This window comes from Dipodomys spectabilis, unplaced genomic scaffold (assembly GCF_019054845.1).
Source record: "Dipodomys spectabilis isolate Male_0828 unplaced genomic scaffold, ASM1905484v1 ptg000136l, whole genome shotgun sequence".
Taxonomy (NCBI): Eukaryota; Metazoa; Chordata; class Mammalia; order Rodentia; family Heteromyidae; genus Dipodomys; species Dipodomys spectabilis.
The window spans coordinates 10,712,175-10,735,770 of NW_024870813.1; the positions used below are offsets into that span (position 1 = coordinate 10,712,175).

General features: G+C 42.0%; 1 protein-coding gene across 6 annotated transcripts in view; it reads right to left on the reverse strand.

Moving 5' to 3' along the window:
• Positions 1–21,340, reverse strand: part of Kat6b (lysine acetyltransferase 6B) — a 172,920-nt gene extending 151,580 nt beyond the window's left edge. The window contains exons 1-3 of one of the 6 annotated variants that reach the window (XM_042690157.1): positions 21,250–21,340; positions 9,470–9,542; positions 4,311–5,162 (exon numbers count right to left, since the gene is read on the reverse strand). In XM_042690157.1, coding sequence (XP_042546091.1) covers positions 4,311–4,931 — 621 coding nt within the window. In that variant the 5' untranslated portion in view covers positions 4,932–5,162; positions 9,470–9,542; positions 21,250–21,340. Of the gene's footprint in view, positions 1–4,310; positions 5,163–9,469; positions 9,543–20,133; positions 20,443–21,249 lie in introns of those variants that run through there. The other 5 variants (XM_042690156.1, XM_042690160.1, XM_042690161.1 and 2 more) reach the window with 5 other exon arrangements.
• Between the last annotated feature and the right edge of the window lie 2,256 nt (positions 21,341–23,596).

The following is a 23,596-nucleotide window of genomic DNA, read 5'->3' on the forward strand; positions in this document are numbered from 1 at the left end:
CCTTTAGGAGTTTCCTCACGAAGTCAAAGATAAAGTTTTATCTTCAGTAGTTTAATTCATTTCCATATCACCTCACCAGAGAGAGCTTTCTTAAATAAATACAAAGAATTTGTGCTAAGAAGCCAGTGTTGTAATACCCAATTTGAATTCTAGACTATCAGAAGATGTGCAATTACATTTTAGAAAGAAGTTCTTCTATTTTAACTTACATTGTATTCCTTCTAGTAGTCATGCATAGGAATAATGATGATGTTAAATCTAATTAGACAAAGATTTACTGCTTTCCCTACTGTATTCCCCTACTGCTAATATTATAAATAGCATCTGCTTAAAAAAATAAAAAACTATAATAAGCTCATTCCAACTATGTTATTTACAAAGAGAAATCTATGGGAAAATTGCTTCTAATCATTTGAAGAGCTGAAAGAGACTTTTACTATTAATAAAAAAAAAAACAGGTGGTTTACTACTGTAATCCTTGGATGCAGGAAGATCATGAGTTTGAAGCCAGCTAGGGCTATTTAGTGAGATCCTGTCTCAAAAAGAAAAAGAAAGGAAGAAATTTATAAAGGGCAAAAGCCTAGCAGCCTGACTCTGTGAAGTAAGACTATCTCTTTGGAATCTTGACTTGATCATTTACTAGCTCTGTAAGTGACCTTGGGCAAACTGCTTAAGATTGGATCCTCAGATTTTAATCTATAAAGTCAGGATAATAATCTACTTCCCTCAGTTACCGTGATGAGTCAAGGAGATAAAAAAAAAAAATGAAGCACTTGGAATAGTGCCAGTACTTAACACTTATAAAACACCAGCTATTATCTTACTATTTTTATTTTCTGTTTTATAATTAAATTCAACTGCTCAAAAACAACAAAAAGGATGACAGCTTCTTTGAAAGATATTATTTGACTAAATTGTACATGAGATCACACCATCTCTGAAAAGTTTTTTCTATGTATAGCTTAAGTTTCCTCCCACAGAGCAATTTCTACAAACTCTGAGAATATCAAGAATGATAATCTAAACTGGGCACTAGTGGCTCACAACTGTTACCCTAGCTACTTGAATGGGAGGATCATGGTTTTCTAGGCCAGTCCATGCAGAAGTGCTCAAAACCCCTTTTCTCAAATCACAGGTAGGTACAGTAGTGAATGCTTGTCATCCCAAGCAACATTGGAGGCTGAGATTGAGAAGATGGCAGGGCCAGACAGAAAAGTTCACAAGAATCCATCTCCAGGGAGGGAGGGTAAATGTGGTGACTTGACCTGTAATGGCTCAGGTGCATACCCAGACAGGAAAAATTCTATGTGAACAAAACTATAGTACAACCAATATGCACAGAGATTAAACAGTCTGTATAATCAAGCGTCATAGCCACATGTGATGGTGCTTTGCTCAATCTCAGCATTTGAGAGGCTAAGGCCAATCTAAGCTATTCAGAGACCCTGCTTCCAAATATACATATATATATATATATATATATATATATATATATATAATAGGCTAATCATATTATGATTTTAGGATAAAAAAATAAACTATTTCTAGCAGTACAAAAAAATGTTCACATTGGCTATATGTCATTTTGGAGCCCTTAAAAAATCTGATAAAGCTACAGACCATGTGCCTAAAAAATGCTGGGAAGGCTAGAGGCATGGCTCTAGTAGTAGAGCTCCTTACTAGCAATCATAAGACCCAGTCTTGCCAAAAAGGAAAAAAAATGGGGTGAAAGGTATATTTATATCATTTGGGAGTGTTTATGGACTAATCTACTTACCTACGCACATTTATTCATTTGTGGATCTCAGGTTAAGAGTTTCTAATATATCTCTAGAGTGTGTGTAAGTATGTGTGTATCTGTGTGTATGTGTGTGTGTGTATTTGTGTGGTGTGTGCATTTAGCAAGGTTACATGGTTTTAAACTCTTTACCACTTCTAAGTTCAAAAGGCAATACATTATATGTAATTGAACTAAAATTTTCAAGGAAAAAAAAATGCTATCATTATATGCAAAAGAAACATGTTGCCAAATTGTCTGGAAGCAGTTTTTATTTTTTATTTGCTCAAGAATTAGCTTATGGTTACTTGAAAGAACTAATCCCCAAATGTCATTAAGTAAGAACTGTAGGACACATTTTCTTAGCTTCTCTTGTTAATGATGATGCTAACTGGACAATTCAGAGATCTGTGTCATAAAAAGAACAGTAGCAATTGCATGCTAAGCAATAAATTACTCTTTTCTCAATCCTAGACACTTTCAGACATGAATTTTCCTTTAGACTAAAAATACTTCCACACAGATGCTGCCTGAAAAAAAATATAGTAAAGTTAGCAAGAAACGACAAGCAAGGTTAAAGTGAAGGATAGAATAAGGACTACGGAAAATTTATGGAGACTGTACTACCACAAGTAAAAATATCCCCTAGATCATAAAATTAGAAAACCATACTGCTAAATTAACTAAAGATGCCTGCATTATTCTACATACCTGCTAACTATAAAGCCTTGCATATTTTAGAAAAATACATACCACGATACCCAAATCTATTAATAAATGGTTCTATATTCCTTTAAGGAATTTTATCATAAATATTTATATATAAACACTAATAAAAATATCTTAAGGAGAAATAGAGGTGCCTAAAGGAGCTGTGTCAGACACAAAAATTAGGATGAGTCACTTTCATATTTTTTCAACAAATATTATTAAGAAGAAAGTGTCAGAGTTCACTCATCTTTATTAGTGGTTGGTTTAAAAAAATACCATCAACAGATAAAATAAATATTGTAGAAGGCTAAGGTACAAATATAGAAGGGAAATAAATTCTAGGCTTCAAATGTTCTAAACCTAGTCAAGTTCTACCAGCTAAAACCCAGAGGGAAAAAAAAGGTACATGGCATTCAAGAAATTAACTAGCTTTTGCAACAGTTAGGTTTCAACCCTTTCAAAATACATAGCTTAAATATATAACCACTATCTCTGTTAACAATGGTTAAAGGTTTAGAGAAGGTAAAATTAACTGAGAGCAAGCAACAAGCCCCAAAACTGAGGGACTAGACTTACAAACATCTCATTGGTGTTAGATTTTGGTTCTAGTTTGGTTGATTACTTGAGAAGTTTTGAACAACAAAGGAAAATCATATTAAACTGAAGACTTAGTCATAGCAGTAATGGAAGGAGAAACCAAACATTCATAATGCTACAAAAATAACGGAAGGCCTAGAGAAATAAAAGTGGGTGAGGCAATGGAGTGCATGACTGTAATTCCAGCATTCAGGAGATGAAAGAAGGATGGTGAGTTCAAGGCAAGCCCGTGCCAATGGAAACCATGTCAAAAAAAAAGACACACTGAGAATTAGACAATAAAAAAGTGAAAGCAGGAATATTGGGTATTAGGTCACATATTAAAACAATTCAGGCGTGCAAAGGTTACCAGTATTAAAATAAGAAGTCTGGCTGGGCACCAGACTGGGCTACTTTAAAAGCTAAGATTATGGTTCGAAGACAGGCCAGGCAAGAATATCTGTAAGACTCTTTTCTCCAATTAAGCACTAAAAAAGCCAGAAGTAGAGCTGTGATTCACTCAAGTGGTAGAATGCTCAAGAGCAACAAACCTCAGAATAGAAACCAGGCCCTGAGTTCAAGCCCAACGGCTGGCACACGCACACAAAATTATTTTTCGACAGAAGTTTGTAATTCTTAAAAATCACGCTGAAAGATAAACAAATAATGTTGCTTAGGAGTCTAAACTATATATGACCCTTTTTCTTTTCTTTCCTGGTTTTTTGAGACAAGATCTGGCTTCAAACTTACATTGTTCTTGTCTTAGTCTCCCAAGTACAAGGATTACAGTTATGTACCACCACACCCAGTTAAGATGCTGTCATGAGGAAGATTAAAGTACCTTGTAATATTCATTGATTAGCAATTCGTGAATAAAAGTAAATCACAAGGACTAGGGAGTGTGGGTTCAAGTGGTAGAAGAACATCTGCCTAGCTATCACAAAGGTGAGTATAAGTTACACCCCAGTACCAGGAGAAAAAAAAAAGGTCATCATGTTAAATTCTTGGCCAGTGAATAAGAAAAGCTTAACATTTTCTAAAACAATTTTTAACCCAATATATGTTGTGGAACAATTATAAATCTTAAAATATAAAAGCCTGTTCTAAAGTAAAACATTTGATTTTATAATACCTCACTAGAAGAGTCTTTGTCCATGTAAAACTTAATGAAAGTGTAAGAGTAAAAAAAATTAACATTGAGATTAGAAAAATCTGAGGATATTAGAAACTCTCCTCCTTCACTTACCTGGTCTTTCTCATGGGGTAAAAGGCTGACAGGTGGGAGTGAGGACGGGAAAGCACTGGGATACTGGAGTGCTCCTTTGCCATCTAGGCTCCCGTAATTGACCCTGTACTGTGGTCCATCTTTCAGCAATCTCCCATTGTTCACGGCACGTTTGGCCCCCAGTCGCAGCCGCTGCTGAAAGGCTGGGTTGTTGGTGGTACTTGTGAGATCATTCTGGCTCCTCAGATACTTCTCTATGTTCTTCAAGGAGGAGCCATTTGGCTCCTCCAGTCCTTCAATTGCTCTCCTTAAAAGTTTATTCCAATCTACATTGCGGAGATCATTACATGATCCTCTAGACCCCTTGGTTGACTTAGGAAAAGTGCCTGGTTTAACTGATGAAAACCGCCCAGGGTTGTCTGGGTCCTTGTATGAAGCAAGGCCTTTATTGGTGACTTTGAGAACTGAGCCATCCTGAACACTGAGTTCCAGCTGTTCAGAGACTGTCTTCTTATCCAATCCATGGGATGTGCTGACTGCATGGCAGATTCTCTCTTCAGAAGGCCTTTGCTTTTGCTTTTTTATTTTCTGTATAGCTTCAAGAATCCACTCTGTATAAAGTGGGTTTGCAAGTTTTACCATGGTTGACAAGTGACTTCAACACAAAAGTTACCCATAGAGGTTTTCTTTGTATTTAACAGAACTTGAAAGTCAGTTACAATTCAACAAATAGGCAGACCACATTAAGGAACATCTTACAAACATCCATCTTTAAGATATTTAAAAGAGGACAAAAAGGCAATGTTGATAGCTCTCTTATTTTACCAACAGGACAGATTGCATTCAAGTGAAGAACATCTTTAACTGGGAGACCTTCAAAGACAAAAAGGAGAAAAAAATGAGTCTTAACACTATAATATTTAAAAATAAATTAAAATATTCTATAATATTACATTTTTAGATACAAACTGAACACAGGAGTTAATGATAAGGAAATGCTGAACAAGAGACAGTGACTACATTTTCCAGTCACAAATTAAGTCACAGTCTGACAAAGATTTTGTTTTCTCAGAATTTTTTCCTCTTATTTATATGAAGTCACATAGTATAGCCATCACAGCTTGGATGGCAGTGTGGCTTAAGTGATAGACACTTGGCTAGGAAGCACAAGGTTCAATCCCCAGTATTACAAAAGAAAGAGAGAGAACATCTAAGTCATTAATATTAATGGATTACCAGCCAGACGCCAGTGGCTCATGCCTGTAATCCTAGCTACTCAGGAGGCTGAGATCTGAGGACCTCGGTTCAAAGCCAGCCCGGGCAGGAAAGACCATGAGACTCCTATCTCCAATAAACCACCAGAAAACCGGAAGTGGCGCTGTAGCTTAAATGGTAGAGCACTCGCCTTGAGCTGAAGAGCTGAGGGACAGCACCCAGGCCCAGAATTCAAGCCCCATGACTGATAAAAATTAATGGATTACCTTTACTAAAATAAAATTATATGAAAATAATCTGAATTACATTTATTGCAAACATAAAATCAATATCCAAAAAAAATCTGCTGGATGCTGGTGGTTCATGCCTGTCATCCTAGCTACTCAGAGGCTGAGATCTGAGGGCAGTAGTTCAAAGCCAGCCCAGGGAATAAAGTCCATGATCTCCAATTAATCAGCAAAAAGCCAAAAGTAGAACTGTGACTCAAGTAGTAGAATACTAGCCTAGAGGGGAAAAAAGCACTCAGAAAAAGAAAACACACACACACTCACAGCCAAGCATGATGGCATTATAACTGCACACAATCACAACCGTCAATAGTTGGAATATCTTAGCCAGGCGCCAATGGCTCACACCTGTAATCCTAGCTACTCAGGAGGCTGAGATCTGAGGATCATGGTTCAAAAGCATCCTGGGCAGGAAAGTCAGTGAGACTCTTATCTCCAATAAACCACTAGAAAACTGGAAGAGGTGCTGTGGCTCAAGTGGTAGAGCACCTACCTTGAGCTGAAGAGCTGAGGGACAGCGCCCAGGCCCAGAGTTCAAGCCCTATGACTGACAAAAAAAAAAAAGGACTGATTCCAGCTAGGTACTACATATATTTCAAAGTCTCACACATAAGAAAATTTCCCACTAACTACTATGAACCAAATCCTCTCATTACTCTGTATAGGATCCATAATACTCTATCCCACTAGTTGGAAGACTGAAACTAATATAATAACTCTTTGCTTTTAAAATAAATACTATTCTAGTTGACCTTAATACACAGAAACAGGGTTGGGTGTAGCTCAAGTGGTAAGAGTGCTTGCTCTTAGCATAAGTGAGGCACTGGATTCCATTCCAAATATCACACACACAAAAAGTTGGAACTATTAAACATCTCAATACAAGAGAGGTTCCTACAGATCTGATTCCAGCTGGACAGTAGTAAAGCTTTCTGAGAGAGTCCTAGCATAGATGGTCCATTCTTCATCTCCAATCTGGTACTAAAGAAATCTGCCAAGAGCATCAGGAGAAAGAATCTGGGTCTAGGAACTGGGCCAGACTTGGGTTGAATCTTGTTCTCCAATAACACCTACATCTTACCTCTTTTTATAGTTTAAAGTTTACAGTGTGCTCACATGTAAATTTGCCATTTAATCTTTCTATACAATTCTAAAAGTAAGCAGGCTCACAGGAAGATGAAACTTGCTCAATGTAACAACTTCAGGCTTAAGACTCAAATGCCATTATTTTAGCATCCAAGTCCAATACTGTTCTTGCCTGGGCCATAACTGTCTTCTCTAGCAGCCCTGCCTCTGCAGAGACACTTTCATCACTCTACATCCTAGTTCTACCAAAGTCTAGCAGGGAAACCTCGAGAACTAACTTAAGCTTCAATCATGTTGCCACGTAGGTTATTTAGATAAAGTATATCAAATAGGATATAATATACCTTTAGGATTTCTAGAAACTTTAACAAGATATATACTGAAGAATAGAACACAAAGACTCTGCAGTATTACTGAAAAACAACTGGGCCAAAACAATTGTTCCAACAGCTTGAAAGAGACAATTTAAGGAGGTAGTTGTCCTCTTTTCAGATCAAGGAAGTATATGTTCCCTTCATTTTTGTCTTCTTATATTCAAAAACCCAGGGCCAAAGAGATCTTCAAAATCATCCAGTCCAACACTTAGTTGTCCAACAAAGAAAACTTTGTCCAACATCCTCAAAAAGGAGCCATCACATCTTTACCTAAAACATTTGCAGTTAATGAAAATTAGTCACTTTTAAAGGCAGCTCATGTCACTGTTGCACACCTCTACTTGTAATATGTTTCTTGCTCATGGGGGAAAGGGGGGGCGGTAAGCTGCCTCCCACCAGGTACCAGTGGCTCATGCCTTTAATCATAGCTACTCAAGAAGCTGAGATCTAAAGATCATGGTTTGAAGCCAGGGAAGAAAAATCCATGAGACTCTTATCTCCAAACTAACCACCAAAAAGCCAGAAGTAGAGTTGTGGCTAAAGCAGTATAGAGCTAGCCTTGAGCAAAAAATCTAAGAAACAGCACCTAGCCCTTAGTTCAAACCTCAGACTGGCACGTGAGCACGCATGCACATGCACACACGCGCACACATACACAGCTGCCTCCCTGTGACTTCTAGTCCTAACAATCACATTTGTTTTTATTTGCTATTCCTTCAATATGACAGACCTTCAAACTCTTGAAAACAAAAATGGAAGAGACTAATGTAAGAGGTGACATTGATCAAGAAGCACTGTACTTATAATTTAGGGAATTGTAACCTCTTTATACAACTATTTAATAACTTTTTTTTTTTTTTTAAATCACAAGCCAGGTGCTGGTAGCTCACTTCGGTACTCCTAGCTACTTCAGAAGGCTGAGATCTGAAGATCATGAATTGAAAACAGCTGGGATAGAAAAGTCCATGAGACTCTTATCTCCAATTAATCCAGCAAATAGCCAGAAGTAGAGCTGTGGCTCAAGCGGTAGAGTCCCAGCTTTAAGTGAAAAGGCCACGTGACAGCGTGAGACCCTAAGTTCAAACCCCAATAACACCATCCACCCCCACCCCCTCCACAGAAATGAAACTAAAGTCACTTTCCTTCAGCCCCACCTTAATAAACCACTCACATCTCATTCCTTGACCCCCACCAACTGTTATGTTGCTCACTATTTTTAACTAATGTCTATCTTAAAATCTGACATTCCATACCTTATTCAATTAGAAATAGAGAAATTCCCTCAACAGCCCTGCCATACTAGCCATACTGAGCATGAAGTCCAACTAAAATGCCAAATCTTGAAAAATGCTGTCAAACGGAATCTTTCGTTACAGCTCATGCCTGTAATCCTAGCTACTTAGGAGGCTGAGATCTGAGGATCACATTTCAAAGACAGACTCTTATCTCTAATAAACCACTAGAAAACCGGAAGTGGTGCTGTAGCTCAAGCGGTAGAGTGCTTGCCTTGAACTGAAGAGCTGAGGGATAGCTCCCAAGCCCAGAGTTCAAGCCCCATGACCAACCCCCCCCCAAAAAAAAGTTTACTACAGATTCATCCTGTTGGTTTGAGTCTATCTTCCAACTTCCTAAAGATTTGTTTTGAATCTTGACTCTGTCCTATCTACCATCTGCAAATCTAATAAGCACTGCCTTTTGTGCCATTATAAAAATCACTGACATAAAACTTGGAATATGGCATGCTTAGGAATGAAATCACTGGCTTTTCAGTGTAACCAATTTCAGCACAGAACACAGGAATCATTCTGTGTCAGTAAGTTTAGAACAGGAAACTGATCTTTCCAAAGTAAAATGGTTTGGGGCAAAATTTCATTACAAGACATTTCACTAGATCCAAGTAATTATTCCATCTTTCACCATTTATCCAAGATGAATCACAATTAACTTAACTCAACTGTATAAAACACAACTGCAGAAAGCAGAAGAGATCACAGGAAAGTGTCCAATATTGCAAAGTTGCTTTTAGGCATTTTGGTTACATAGGAGCATATATTAAAACAAAATACACTTCATAACTAATAAGTACACTAAATATGTCCTCATGACAAACTTTTACCACAATCTGTATCCACAATTGAAATAATCGTTCATATCCATTACCATTACATTTCAGTAATACTAACATAACTTAAAAATGTAATAAAATAAAGGAAAATACCGGAACTTGAACTCCACACACTTTAAAAACAGTCCATAACAAAAATGAAGATTGTCCAGGTCTTCAGGCCAATCTGTCAAAAGAAAAAAAATCAAATGATCACTTGAGCATAAGGACATCTCTTAAATTCAGCAACAAAACTATTACAAACTAATAACAAACACAACTCCACAACCATACATATACTCCAACTGGCAATATATCTCAAGGATATGTGACCAGGAAATACAGCACCAAGGAAAGTATCTAAAGAAGTAATTTCATTTGGGGGTGGGGGGGTGGGCACACTGCTTCTCCCAATTGTTTCCCCACAAAATCATTGGCATTAAAATATGAACACATCACAAATGTGCAGGCCAACCATCCTTGCTCAGAGGCCATGATAATCTCTACATCATCTTAATTTCTGTACAAGCACTTCCCAAGTGAGCACATGTTCTCAAAACACTGAAAATTAGATTTTCCGATCAAGTGCTGGTGGCTCAGTCCTATAATGCTAACTACTCAGAAGGCTGACATGTGAGGAAACCAGCCCAGGCAAGACAGTCTATATAAGATCTTATCTCCAATTAAGCACCAAAAAAGCTGAAAGTGGAGCTGTGGCTCAAGTGGTAGATCAAAAAAACTCAAGGACAGTGCCCAGGCAAGTTCAAGCACGTGCGGGCACGCACACATGCGTGCGCATGAACACACACACACACACACACACACACACACACACACACACACACACACACACAGAGTTTCCCATTATGAGAAAAAAAAACAAACACCATTACTCACATAGCTATACAAATGTAACATTTGGGGGGAATGTGGGAAAGTCAAAATTTGTTTTAACATCAGTTTCGCTTTCCTGGACAGCATTCACTATTTGTCCCAAAGACTACTTGGCACCTAGGTACTGACTACACTACCAAGATATGACCAAGAACTTCACCTAAGAGAAGGACCTATCAATTTTCACAATAGTAAACACGTACTCACAAAGGTGACATCTTAGGACACAGTGGTATTTACTTCAAAAGCAAAAAAATAAATTTAAAACCAGCTGTGAATAACTATTTTGATCCAACACAAAACAACCAACCTTATATCCTTCTCCCTTCCCCCAGCTACCAGCATACACACCCCACTCCTCAATTTAATCTCAAAATTAGCTCTCATCTGACACCAACCAACAGAGTTAATGAGGCAGAAGCAGATGTAACTCAGCAGCTCTTTTCTACAAGCAGAATCAGTGTTTAAAAAAAAAAATCCACACTAGGAGAGGAACAAAATCAGAAGTCTCTTATCTGTAGCCAATTCTCAACTAAACACATGTATATTATCCACTTTGTATATTATCCACTACAAATTTTTTAATCTTAGCCTGATTTGTTTCCAACATCCCACTGGTCCCACTGTAAATTGATATAAGCTAAGAGAATAGATTGAAAACCAATTTCATTTTAGCCTAAGCAGTATCTAACTAGAAAGCCAAATCCACAGGAAAAAAATGCATAATTCATTCAAATTCCAAATAGAAATGATTTTTTTTTCCTGATTAGAATTATCCATACCACTTCTCTCTTTCTGAGCACTGGGACTTGTTTTACACATAGACAGACATTCAGCCACAAGCTTAAACACAAAAATCATTATTCCTGTGTCATTCTTTTTTCCTAGAAAAACTTTAAAGTTGGATAAAGCAAATCATTCTAAATTAATTCAAGAAGTTCCATGCTATATCACATTAAATGACTGTTTTCAAGTTTGTAAAGAATTTTACTTCCAGCTTTAAAAAAAAAAATCAGCAAATTATATGGCTGTACCATACAGTCTTATAAAACTGTTTATATCATTCATTACATACTATTCTAAACAGAGCTAGAGAAATGCTTAGTCCAAAATTGAGCCTTAAGCTTCAGTGGAATTATATAAACATCAACACTATTCAGAAATATTCATGTCAGCAAAAGAAGAGTCGAAATATCCTGGGTCATAAGTACTATGTAGGCCTCCTCTAAGCTTTTACTAAACCCGTGTGTTATTTCAAAATCAATGTCATAACATTTGAGTCATGAGATTATAGACGTGCCAAAAAGAGTGGTAGAAAAAAAATAAAGATTAATAATACAGTTTACTCTTTTGTCATCCTGAGTTTTACTTACTATATTATTTTTAGCTCTCTTTTATAAGCTCCTGAATTTTTTTCAAAGCCCATTGTATAACCGAGTGAGCATGCACAAATCGTAACAATATCTTCTAAAATATAATATACACTGTTAAGGGAGGGAACTTTGACTTTGTTTTCCTCTGTCACCACCCTGCACAACCTGGAGGCACAGTAGCTTAAAATAGCACCCTTGGTTTACTTAGATCTGCTGTCTCACATCAAACGTCACCCATATGTAAAACTTTCAAGTCCTGGACGTGTCTACTCCTTCTAAAATTAATGCTTAAGGTGCAAAACACATCAATTGGTTATAAACACTAATCAAAGAACCAACAAATACAAAGAGAAATAATGTTCCCTGAACATAGCCCCCTGTAAGGCCTCCTCTAAGTGCTTTGGGCAAGAAAAAGAAAAACTAGAAATAAAAGCACGGTTCCAGGCAGGCACCGGTGGATCTTGCCTATAATCCTAGCTACTCAGGAGGCTAAGATTTGAGGATTGTGGTTCAAAGCCAGCCCAATAAACCACTCAGAAAACTGGAAGTGGCGATATGGCTCAAGTGCTAGAACACTAGCCTTGAGCTGAAGAACTGAGGAATAACACCAGGGCTCAGAGTTCAAGCCCCATGACCAAGAAAAAAAAAAGGGGGGGGGGCGAGGGGGGAGGAAGGAGGGAAGGAAGGAAAGAAAAGGAGAGGCCATGGTCAGATAACTGTGAATGTATTGAATACCATTGAATTGCTTGCCTTATTGACATTCTTTTTGATTTTGGGGTTTTGGTAGTAGAGAGGTTAGAACTGAGGCCCTGTGCTTGCTAGCCACTTGAGCCATGTCCCCAGCAAATTGTTCACTTTAAAATTATTCATTTTGAGCTGGGCGCTGGTGGCTCACGCCTGTAATCCTAGCTACTCAGGAGGCTGAGATCTGAGGATCGAGGTTCAAAGCCAGCCCAGGCAGGAGAGACCGTGAGACTCCTATCTCCAATAAACCACCAGAAAACCGGAAGTGGTGCTGTAGCTCAAGTGGTAGAGCGCTCGCCTTGAGCTGAAGAGCTGAGGGACAGTGCCCAGGCCCAGAGTTCAAGCCCCACGACCAACAAAAAAAAAAAAATTATTCATTTTGTGTTATATGAATTTTACCTTCAGAAATAATGGAGGAGGTGTTAATTTAAAAAATAAGTAACAAGCTGGATGTGTTAACTCTTACCTGTAATCCCAGAACTGGGTAGCTAAGGAGGATGACAGGTCAATGCCATTCTAGGCTACATATGATGAAGACTTGTATTTATGAGTCTAATTCAGGCACTCAATAAATGTTAGTTGGACTGAATATTTAATTCTCCATCTTTTTAGAGTAATATTAAGTTCTTTCCCACTACTCATTAACATAGTTTTCAATTCATAAGCTAATAATGTGTTCCAAGGATTTCTAAGAGGCTAAATCACCATGAAAATTAGCATTTCAACTAATACATATTATATTAATTGGAAGTTTAATTTTTCATGTCATGCTCTCCTAGTTGACAATATTCTTGTTATGTCATTAAACTATAATTGTGTAAATCTGCTTCAACAAACAATAACTGAACCATCAATAAACTATTATGGCTTCCATAATCCCTAGCAAAGATTAGTTTCAACATCATCACCATAAATTAGTAGAGACATGTCCCAAAACTCCGGATGAAACCCATGAATTAGGTTTGCATAGTCATTCCTGCATTTAAGTGCTCAATAGTTTCAGTCTCTAAAATTTAATCACACTGTTAGGAACCTCACAGGAAATTTGATCCCTTGTAAAACAGAGGATCTTAGAGACAAGATGAAAAGTCATTTGAAGTCATCAGGCCTTTGGAGCCAGGGTACACTGATTAGTAATAATGATAACTAAACACTTGCACTTAAAGAACAATCAAATAACTGTAGAGTGTGGGTTTTTTGGCATTTAAAATTTTCTATTCAATCCTAGGTTTCTCCCTAATCACGAATTAGCTTAGCCAGTTTCTAATGACAAAGACTAAGAACAATGTATTAGGAAATAACTTGATATCTGAATTTTTTTAAGATTATTTTGGAAAGACAGCACATCAGAATGCTATGTTAGACGTCTTTTATATCCAGTGCACAAAAACAAAATTAGGATTGCCTTTTAAGAGCCAAGCAATTTTTAGGTCTATCTTTTTTTTTTTTTTTTTTTTTGGGTCCGGTAGTGGGGCCTGAACTCTGGGCCTGGGCGCTGTCCCTCAGCTCTTCAGCTCAAGGCTAGCGCTCTACCACTTGAGCCACAGCGCCACTTCCGGCTTTTTTCTTTTTGCTTATGTGGTGCTGAGGAATCGAACCCAGGGCCTCGAGCATGCAAGGCAAGCGCTTTACCACTGAGCCACCTTCCCAGCCCTCTATCTTTAATATATATATATGTGTGTGTGTATGTATGTATATATATATATATACACACACATATGGATTTACAGAAAATTTTTTCTACTTTTTTTGTGTTTTTTTGTTTTGTTTTGTTTTTGGACACAGCCTTACTGTGGAGCAAGTTTTACTATGAAGCCAAGGCAACCTTAGGCACTCCACTCTCCAACCTTTTGCCTCAGCCTCCCAAGTGCTAGGTTATAGTCAAGCACCACCATGCACAGCTGGTTTATCACCCATACATCTAAAGTCTACTGGACACTACTTATTTTAACAATGTTTTTTCCAGTTTCACAGTATATATTTTCATATGCTTTAACTGGTACATGTTACTTTAAAAGTAAGGCTGATGAGTACAAGGCATGGCATGGTGTTGCATATCCATAATCCCAGCACTCAGGAGGCTGAGCCAAGAGGATTCCTGAATTGCAGGACATTCTAGTTACACAGTGGGACCATGTCCCAAAGAGAGGGAGGACAGAGTAAGTTGGGGCTAGCAGTATATAGCTCAGTGACAGAGCACTTAAGCTAGCCAGAAAGAGGCTTCAACCCTCAGCACTACAACAGTAAAAGTAAAAACAATTTTAAATCAGGCTATAGTCTTTGATTGTGATATTATCGAAAACCAGGATTCAGAAATCTTACTCAATAAGTAGGTGTCATGTGCTGAGACATATCCCACTAAATTTTGGAATGTTGGACACGCATTAAATCAATTTAACTCTCAATTTTTTTCATCTATAAAAATGAGAATACAATCCTGTTTTACAGAACTCTTAAAAAGAATCATTGCAATAACAAATACGAAAAAAACAAGGATGGTGGCAGACACACATTAGGAACACAATAAAATGCTAGCTAATAAAAGGGAAAAGGGTAATACTGTCAGCTGGAGACCTGTAAAATCTAATCTGACTGAACTTCTGTCTATATGACCATTTTCTCCTAAGAGACGAAAGTCAGCACCTGGCTTTTAGTTGTAGTTGCAGAAAAGTAAAACTTCAAGACACAGAATAGAATAAACTGAAGAAAAGGTACAATAGATTTGTAACTGTGAGGCTGAGGGCCAGAAAAATGTATTTTACTCAGTTATACATCTTTTTAAGGTCAATAAAGCTTTGAGGAAATAATACTGTATAGGAGTATCTTCTTGACCTAAGGGTAGAAAACGTCTCTAAAATAAGACACAAAAAGCACTAACCATAAGGAAAGACCAATAAATTTGACTCCATTAAAATTAAGAACTTCTGTTCATTAAAGACACCATAAAGGCAAACCACAGAACAGAAGAAGGTATTTGCAACATATACACAGGACAAAGGACTTGTATTCACAGTAAATAAAAAAAACTTCTAAATAGCAATAAAAACCCCAAAGCCCAATTAAATAAGTGGAAGTGGGGAGAGAATGTTCTTGAACAGGACTTTTACAAATGAGTGAGTCCAAATGGGTAATAAATACATGAAAAGCTGTTCAACCTGATTACTAACTGGGTAAAGGCAAAATTTATTAAATTGGCTAAAAATTTTTTTTTGGGTCTGGTCATGGGGCCTGAACTCTGGGCCTGGGCGCTGTCCCTCAGCTCTTCAGCTCAAGGCTAGCGCTCTACCACTTGAGCCATAGCGCCACTTCCGGCTTTTTGCTTTTTGCTTTATGTGGTGCTGAGGAATCGAACCCAGGGCCTCCCGCATGCAAGGCAAGCGCTCTACCACTGAGCCATCTTCCCAGCCCCTAAATCGGCTAAATTTTAAAAAGCTAATAAGCCAGAGAATTAGAACAAGAAGCAATGGGAACTCTCTTACTGCTAGAAGGAATATAACCTGGTATTTCACTTTGGAAGCTTAGTAGTAAAGACAAGCACATAATATGACTAAGGTGATCATATAATTCATCATCCAAATCCAGATACTTTTGACAACTTAAAAGTACTGTAATTACATTGAGACAACAGAATAAGATGGGATAGATGGTCACCATGACTATGAACCAACAATTCCATTCTCAGATGTATACTTTAGGGAAAGTTGTACACATGGGCACCAGATGACATGTATGGGATTGCTCAAAGTAGCTTTTTTCACTATGAACCCAATCAGAAATGACTAAAATATCCAGCAACTGCTAGAATAGATGACACACAAAGATAATGGTGGATTTTCTTTCTTTTTTTTTTTTTTCTTTTGTTGGTCATGGGGTTTGAACTCTGAACCTAGGTACAGTCCCTGAGTTCTTCAGCTCAAGGCGAGCACTCTATCACTTAAGCCACAGTCGCACTTTTGGTTTTCTGGTGGTTTATTGGAGGTAAGAGTTTCATGGACGCACTTTTGGTTTTCTGGTGGTTTATTGGAGGTAAGAGTTTCATGGACTTTCCTGCCCAAGCTGTCTTTGAGCCACAATCCTCAGATCTCAGCCTCCTGAGCAGCTAGGATGACAGGTGTGAGCCAGTGGTGCCTGGCCTAAAGATGGATTTTCATACTCAGGTTTACTAGAGAACCACTATTATGGAGGGGCCGGGGGGGGGGGGGGGGGGACCACTGTATAAGGTGCTTTGGAAATGATCACACATACACTTACTTGTATAAAACAATTTTTTCTCTAGATGTAAATTCAGGAGTGTCTATGCACATGGAAAAACAAAGGCATATTGCAGAAAACTAAAGAAGTAGAGAACCAGATCACTTAGTTGTCTTTTTCTAATTGATATAGGAAAGTCAAAGAACAGCTATTTTAATAAAGCACATTAAATATCCTCTACCTTCCATTCACATTATGCCATACATTTGACAGTTTCCAACTTATTTTCACAAGAAGTTACAGAAATTAAACATACAGTGTCACAGCAATGACATACTATCTCCTCTACTCAAAGGTGCAGGTCCAATCAGTATACAAAAACTTCCGTTCACACCATCTCATCACCATCAGCCAGTTACCCTCTGGCCCCCAAGTTTCCCTTTAATGTTACAATCTTCCTCAGAGCAGGGCACCTGTGGCTCACCTATTATCCTAGCTACTCAGGAGGTTAACGTGATGAGGATCATCGTTAGAAGCCAGCCTAGACAGGAAAATCTTACTAGAGATTCTTATCTCCAACTAACCACCAAAAAGCCAGGATTGGAGCTGTGGTTCAAATGGTAAGAGTGCTGACAACACTCAGGCTGAATTTACTCCCTAGGACAAGCATACCACACACACACACACACACACACACACACACACACACACACGTAAATAACCTTCTTATGTCTCTTTAAAAAAAAATTACTTTGCCTTCCCAACTTTTTTTCTTTTGGGGGGGTGTCCGGTCGTGGGGCCTGAACTCTGTCCCTCAGCTCTTCAGCTCAAGGCTAGTGCTCTACCACTTAAGCCACAGCACCACTTCTGGCTTTTTTCTTTTTGCTTATGTGGTGTTGAGGAATCGAACCCAGGGCCTCATGCATGAAAGGCAAGCGCTCTACCACTGACTGAGCCATCTTCCCAGCTCCAGCCTTCCCAACCTTTAATCAACCTCTATTGGAAGCTTCTTGGGGCTGGGTCCCGGTGGCTCATGCCTGTCATCCTAGCTACTCAGGAGGCTGAAATCTGAGGATCTTAGTTCAAAGCCAGCCCAGGCAGGAAAGTCCATGAGACTCTTATCTCCAACTAACCACTGAAAACTGGAAGTGGCACTGTGGCTCAAAGTGGTAGAGCACTAGCCTTGAGATAAAAGAGCTCAGGGACAGTGCCCAGGCTGAGTTCAAGCACCACAACCAACAACAAAAAAGAAGCTTCTTGGGTAAGAATCATCCAATATTATTATATTTGCCTTCCTAAAAAAAAAAATTAAAGCTCAAATTAATTTTGATCTATGTGTAAAGAGTATGAGTATACAAATAGTGTTTTATTTTAGTGCTCTATCAGAAAATGTACAGTACACAAGTAAGACAGGGAGAATTTTTTAAAAATATAGAACCTGGGAGCTAGTGGCTCAGGCCTGTAATTCTAGCTACTCAGGAGGCTGAGATCTGAAGCTCTTGGATCCCAAGCAGGGAAGTCCAAGAGACTCTCACTTCCAATTAACCACAATTAACAACGGCCAGATAACTGAAGTGGCACTTCAGTTCAAAGTGAGAGAGCACTAGCCTTGAGCTGAAGAGCTGAGGGACAGTGCCTAAGCCCAGAGTTCAAGCCCCACGACTGACAAAATAAATTAATAAATAAAACAGAAGCAAGCAAGAAAACAAACATAAAGCAAGAATATACTTCACACTTCACTGGAATACCACAGAAACAATATCTCAGCACAACTAATAGCCACTTGTTACTACCATCTCCTGGCCATCCTTGAAGCTTGAAGAGTCTGAGTGAACTCTTTATACTCTTTATCTTGAATTTCCTGGTAGCTCCACCCCAAATACAATTGGGTTCATTGTTCCCAAATCTGTTTGTTTTTTAAGTGCTGGTCTAGGGGCTAGAACTCAGGCCCAGGGCACTATTCCTGAGCTTTCTGCTCAAGGCTAGAACTCTACAACTTGAGCAAAGCCTCCACTTAAGACTTAAGAGATAAAACTTTCCAGCTGTGGGCTGGGCCTGTATCAAGCTGTCTCCTGAATAGCTAGGATTACAGTTGTGAGCCCCCAGCACAAATCTGCAATTCTTTAACACTATCTTCTCATAATCACTAATACTCTATCATATTCAATACCCTCTTTTAAATTTTTTTTACTATTTTTAAAATAGATGTACAAAGAGGTTCCAATTCAACACATCAATTTATGTGTACAGTGCCATCTTGATCAGTATCATCCCTTCCATCATTCTCCCAGCAGCACCACCATCACCAACACCCTCTCCAAACTGCAAGACTTAAAACTCCTTCATAGTGCCAGGGAGGCCATTTGTAATCTGGCCTACATCTTAATTTTGTCATCCCCCCGCCATTCCCTGAGCCTTGCCCATACCAAAGTACTACTAGAAGATTCGAAACTATCAAATGTCTTTACTCAAGTTAACCTACATGATTTCCTCCAACAGCTGTACCCCCACTACCTACCCCACCTTCAAGACTTGAACTCCTGTCACCCAGAAATCTAGCCCATTTATCTACCCAAATGGGTTGTCTCCCAAATTAATACCTTTCTTGGCCTATCTCCTCGCTCTGGGCACAGTCTATCAAATTACATCCACCTAGACCTGTTGCCCAGTCCTACCCACTTCACACCGGCAACTTTGCCCATCCTTCTGAATCGCCTCTCCCCATATGATTTTCTGCTACAGATATAATCTGTAGATTGGCCCTCTTCTTTGCCCCTTTCACCTAAATCTGCTCTGCTGTCTGAGTATTCTCCTTCAGAAATTCTTCCAAGCATAACCATACCATGCTTCCATGTTTGTTTGTTTTCTTAATGCCTCATATATCCCTGGGCTGGCAAGTCTCATTCCTATCCCAGTATGAGAATTCACCTTGATACCTCTTTGCCATCACAGCAACTGTACCTGCCACACCGATGTATACTCATCCAATCCCTACTCTGCAATGCTTTCTTTCTCTCAACTCTACTCATGTCCACCACACCCAAATTCTTCCTTAGTCTGTCCTCATATAACTGCAATCTCGTCCTCCTACATCTTCATCACCTGCCTTCAGTCTCCTTTCCTATCCCTCCAAAATTGCATCCTTCACTGGTACCCCTTCGACACCTGTTTCCACACCTCCAATTCCCCCTCCCATCTACCCCTAGAGAATCTTGCACCTTCGCTGCCCCCCTCCAAGCACCTACCAGGTCTCTCCTACTCAGAAATCCCCTCCCAGCACCCGCCTCCCGCCTCCTCAGGCCCCGCCCCCATCGCGACTTAGCCCCGCCCTCTCACCATCAAAACCCCGCCCCTGCCCTGGAGGCCCAGAGGCGGGGCGGGGCCTGTTCCTCCTCCCTTTTCCCCCGCCCCCTACCGTCACGCTCGGGGGCAGCCTGACCCCGAGTGGCCCCGCGGTGACCCCTGCGCAGAGGCCTGTGGGAGGGGCGTCGCAGCCCCCAAGCCTGCCCCCCTCCCCCGTCTTCCCCCTCTCGCTCAGTCTCCTCCCCCTGGGAACGCGCGAGGTGGGTGACAGACCTGGACGCGCGCCACCACCACCACGCCTGCCGGGGGCGCTGCCGCTGCCTGAGAAAGAAACCGCAGCTGCCGCCTGGAGGAGGTACCGCCGCCTCCGCCACCGCTGCCGCCGCCGCCAGGGGTAGGAGCTAAGCCGCCGCCATTTTGTGTCCCCCTGTTGTTGTCGTTGACATGAATCCGACATGACACTGATTACAGCCCAATGGAGTCTCATTAAACCCGAGCCACGGCCCCGCCCCAGCGCTGCTCCATTGGGCGAGACTGCGGACACTTAAAGCCACCCGTTGGCCCACAGGGCTGTCCGTCACCCTCTCACTAACCACTCTGCAGCCCATTGGGGTAAGTTCCTGCCGGTCATCTCGCCTCCACATAGGAACACCTCTCGACCCATCATTCCCCCCCCTCCGGCACCACCCCGGGGGAGGTTCCACTGCCAGTACCAATCAACAGACCGCTGAGCCCGCCCCTTCCGGGCACCTATTGGTCCAGGCCTTTTTCTCCTTCCCAGACACCGCGCCACCTCTACTTCCACCTACCCGCCCCTTCTACCTTCAGAAATGGATTGGGTCTACAGGCAGAAGACACGCTCGGCCTCATTGGCTGCGCGCAACGCCAATCAGGAGTCTTTTTCCCTCACCCTTCCCCCACTCAACCCCAAAGCCCCTAGCCCGCAGCTAAAGTTTGTGTGAGAGCTGATCGCTGGCGGCGGCCGCAGGATTTAGGGGTGGGCGCGGGCGGGCACGCGCGGGCGGGCACGCGAAGTTAAAATTCGAGGTTCTCAGTCGCCAGCTCCCGCGGCGGAGCGCGCGGACGGGCGCGCCGCCCGGAGCGTTCCATCCCGCCCCCTCCTCCACCCTCTCTCCCGTCCCGTCCCGGGCGACTACTCGCCCGCCCCCTGGCTCGCATCCTTCCCCCCCGAACACACACACCCCTACCCTGCAAGCCCCAGGCCAGGTGCAGGCAGAAGACTGTCGCTGCAGCCTCCTCGCCATCCCATGCCGAGGGGGAGCAAACCCCTGCCCGCCGGGCGTGCACCCCCCGGCTCCACACTCGCCCGTGTCTGCAAGCACGTGCACCGTTCGCCGCTGCCTCGGGCCACCCCGATCCCCGGCTAACCTCTCCAGCATCCCGGCCAATCGCTCGCTGCCCTTTGTTGCTGCAGCCCGGGTCTCCCCGCTGCCTTCCTCAGCCTCCGCCTCGTCCTTTGCCAGCCGCCCGGGTCCGCAGCGCCGCGCTCCCCCCGCCCGGGACCCACCGCCGCCGCCTCCTTCTCCTCCTCCGCCTCCTCCTCCTTCTCGGCTCCGGGCTGCAGCGCACAGAGCCCGAGGCAGCGCCGCCCAGCCCCGCTCCCCCCGCGCCGCCCGCTAGCCCGCCTGGCCCGGCCAGGGGCGCAGCCCGGACCCCGCCCGCCCCAGTCTCCGCCCCGGGGGTACCTGCCTCCGCCCCGGGGGGCTCCGCTCACCGCCCTCTGGGGAGGGCGGGGATGCCAGTGTCCACGGGAGGATGGGGACGCCTGGGCCGTTTGGGGCGGCGAGTGTGCCCGCCGGGTCTGGGACTGAGGTTCGGTTCTCGCCAACGCGCCCCCCTCCCGCTGCAGTGGGCCCCAAACTTCGTCCCTCGCCCGGGCCTAGCGCCCTCGGCGAGCGCGGCAGTGTTGGGGTGGGGGACGCCTCAGGAGCTGTGTCTACCCTGATCTGGAGAAGGAGGGAGCAGTGACATTCAGCGACTGCGGACAGGGCACGACGGCGGCATCCTGGGGTGGAAGTGGGGGATGTCCGACGCGGGCTAGAGTGGGAAGCTGCCCCTCAAGATGCCCTCTCCCGCCTGCGACGGGCTGGCGAGGTCGCAGCTGCGTTCCGGGCTGTGCAGCTGGATGGCAGCGGCTGCAGGGAAGGCGGGGAAGACCGCTGGGGGGCTCTTCTTCCCTCACACACACCCCTCCTCTAGCCAGCGCTCTAAGGAAGGCTGATGGCAAAGTTCGGTTTTCCAGGCTTCCCCTGGGCCCCCCTAGTTCCTGAGGCCCACGTGAGGGGGCGGTGGGGGATCCTCTGCCGGGTGAGGCACCTCATGCCTCCCAGCACCCTCCGGACTCTGAAGAGAGGGTCCCTGACTCTTCTATGAGATGTCTGGGATCCTAGCACCCCAGACTTGAGAATATAGAAAGGTAGACTAAGAAAAGGTTACTCGAGTTTGAACATAAAAGTTTCCCTTTCCAGGCGCCATTTCTTCAGGAGGGGGGAGGAGAACTATGGCTCTGAAAAAGAACCAAAGTTCAGCCTTGGTGGCCTAGGTGGAAAACCACCTGTTGACTGAAGCCTGTCCCTAAAAAGACAGGTCAGTCACAGGCCTCGACGGAGGGCTGCGGGATTCAGGGAGAGGAGCGCCCAGCCTCGGGCCCTGACTTAGTTCTCACGCCACTGCGAAGGAGCATCTTCAACTCCTCATTTGAAGCCACAGGGCACGCAGAGCAACTTATCTCTGTCCTTATCTCAGACTGACAAAGCAAACAGCACAACCCTGTTGTCACGGGCAGACCACAATACACTTCACTTTATAAACATAACTACTTTGGGGTGTGAGCTCCCCCCATTTCTCTGGGTTTTGGCAGAGAAGTGAGAAAGGAGCCAAGATAGGGCCCAGAGTAGCATGAAAGGATAGAAGAGGGAGGAGGGGCAGAAGAGCTGTAATACTACACTCAAAACTGTCACAGGCTCCATTATAAACCCCTTTTATAGGTGTTTTATTACTTGGTTGTTAGTTTTTAAAACACAAACCTCTTTAGATTAAATCTGGGCATTCACAGGCTTAGTCCAGGGAAACAAAACAGAGAGAAAGGGAAAGCTCCCCCAGCCATCTGCTTGGCTACTTTTGAGTTACATTGCTGATAAAACAAACAAAACAGTAGGTTGTGTTTCCTAAGCCTCTCCCTATCCCTTTTCATTTAGTATCTTCAGTAACTTTGCTCTAGGTGAATTTTTACAAGCTATTAGTTCATAATTCAGTCTAGTTCATTTAGATATTTCAAAAAGGAAGCATTTATACGCGTGCTTTTACAATGCAGGTGCTGTGGAGTTTTTACTCTCAGAAAAGTTACCAAACTTACACTCTTTAGCCTATAGGTTTTGTTTTTGTTTTGTTCGTTTTCATATGATCTGTCCAGATGCACTTTATTTTGTAAATTACATTTGAGCCTCTCAGACTGCATTTTATCTCAAGCAATAAAAATAAATTATGTCTTAATTAAAAAGAAGTTTCAAAACCCCAAGTCTGTACAGTCAAGGTAAAGAATGTTAAAGCAACAACTAAGGACAAGAAAAGCCAAATGTCCACCTATAAGATGTCTTCAGCCAATGAATTGTGGGAGAGTTAAGAGCATCTAACTCATTATCACTAATGAGTTTGGGGTTTTTTTGTTTTTTGGATTTTTTTTTTCTGCCCCAGCTGGCTTCAAACCAGGATCCTC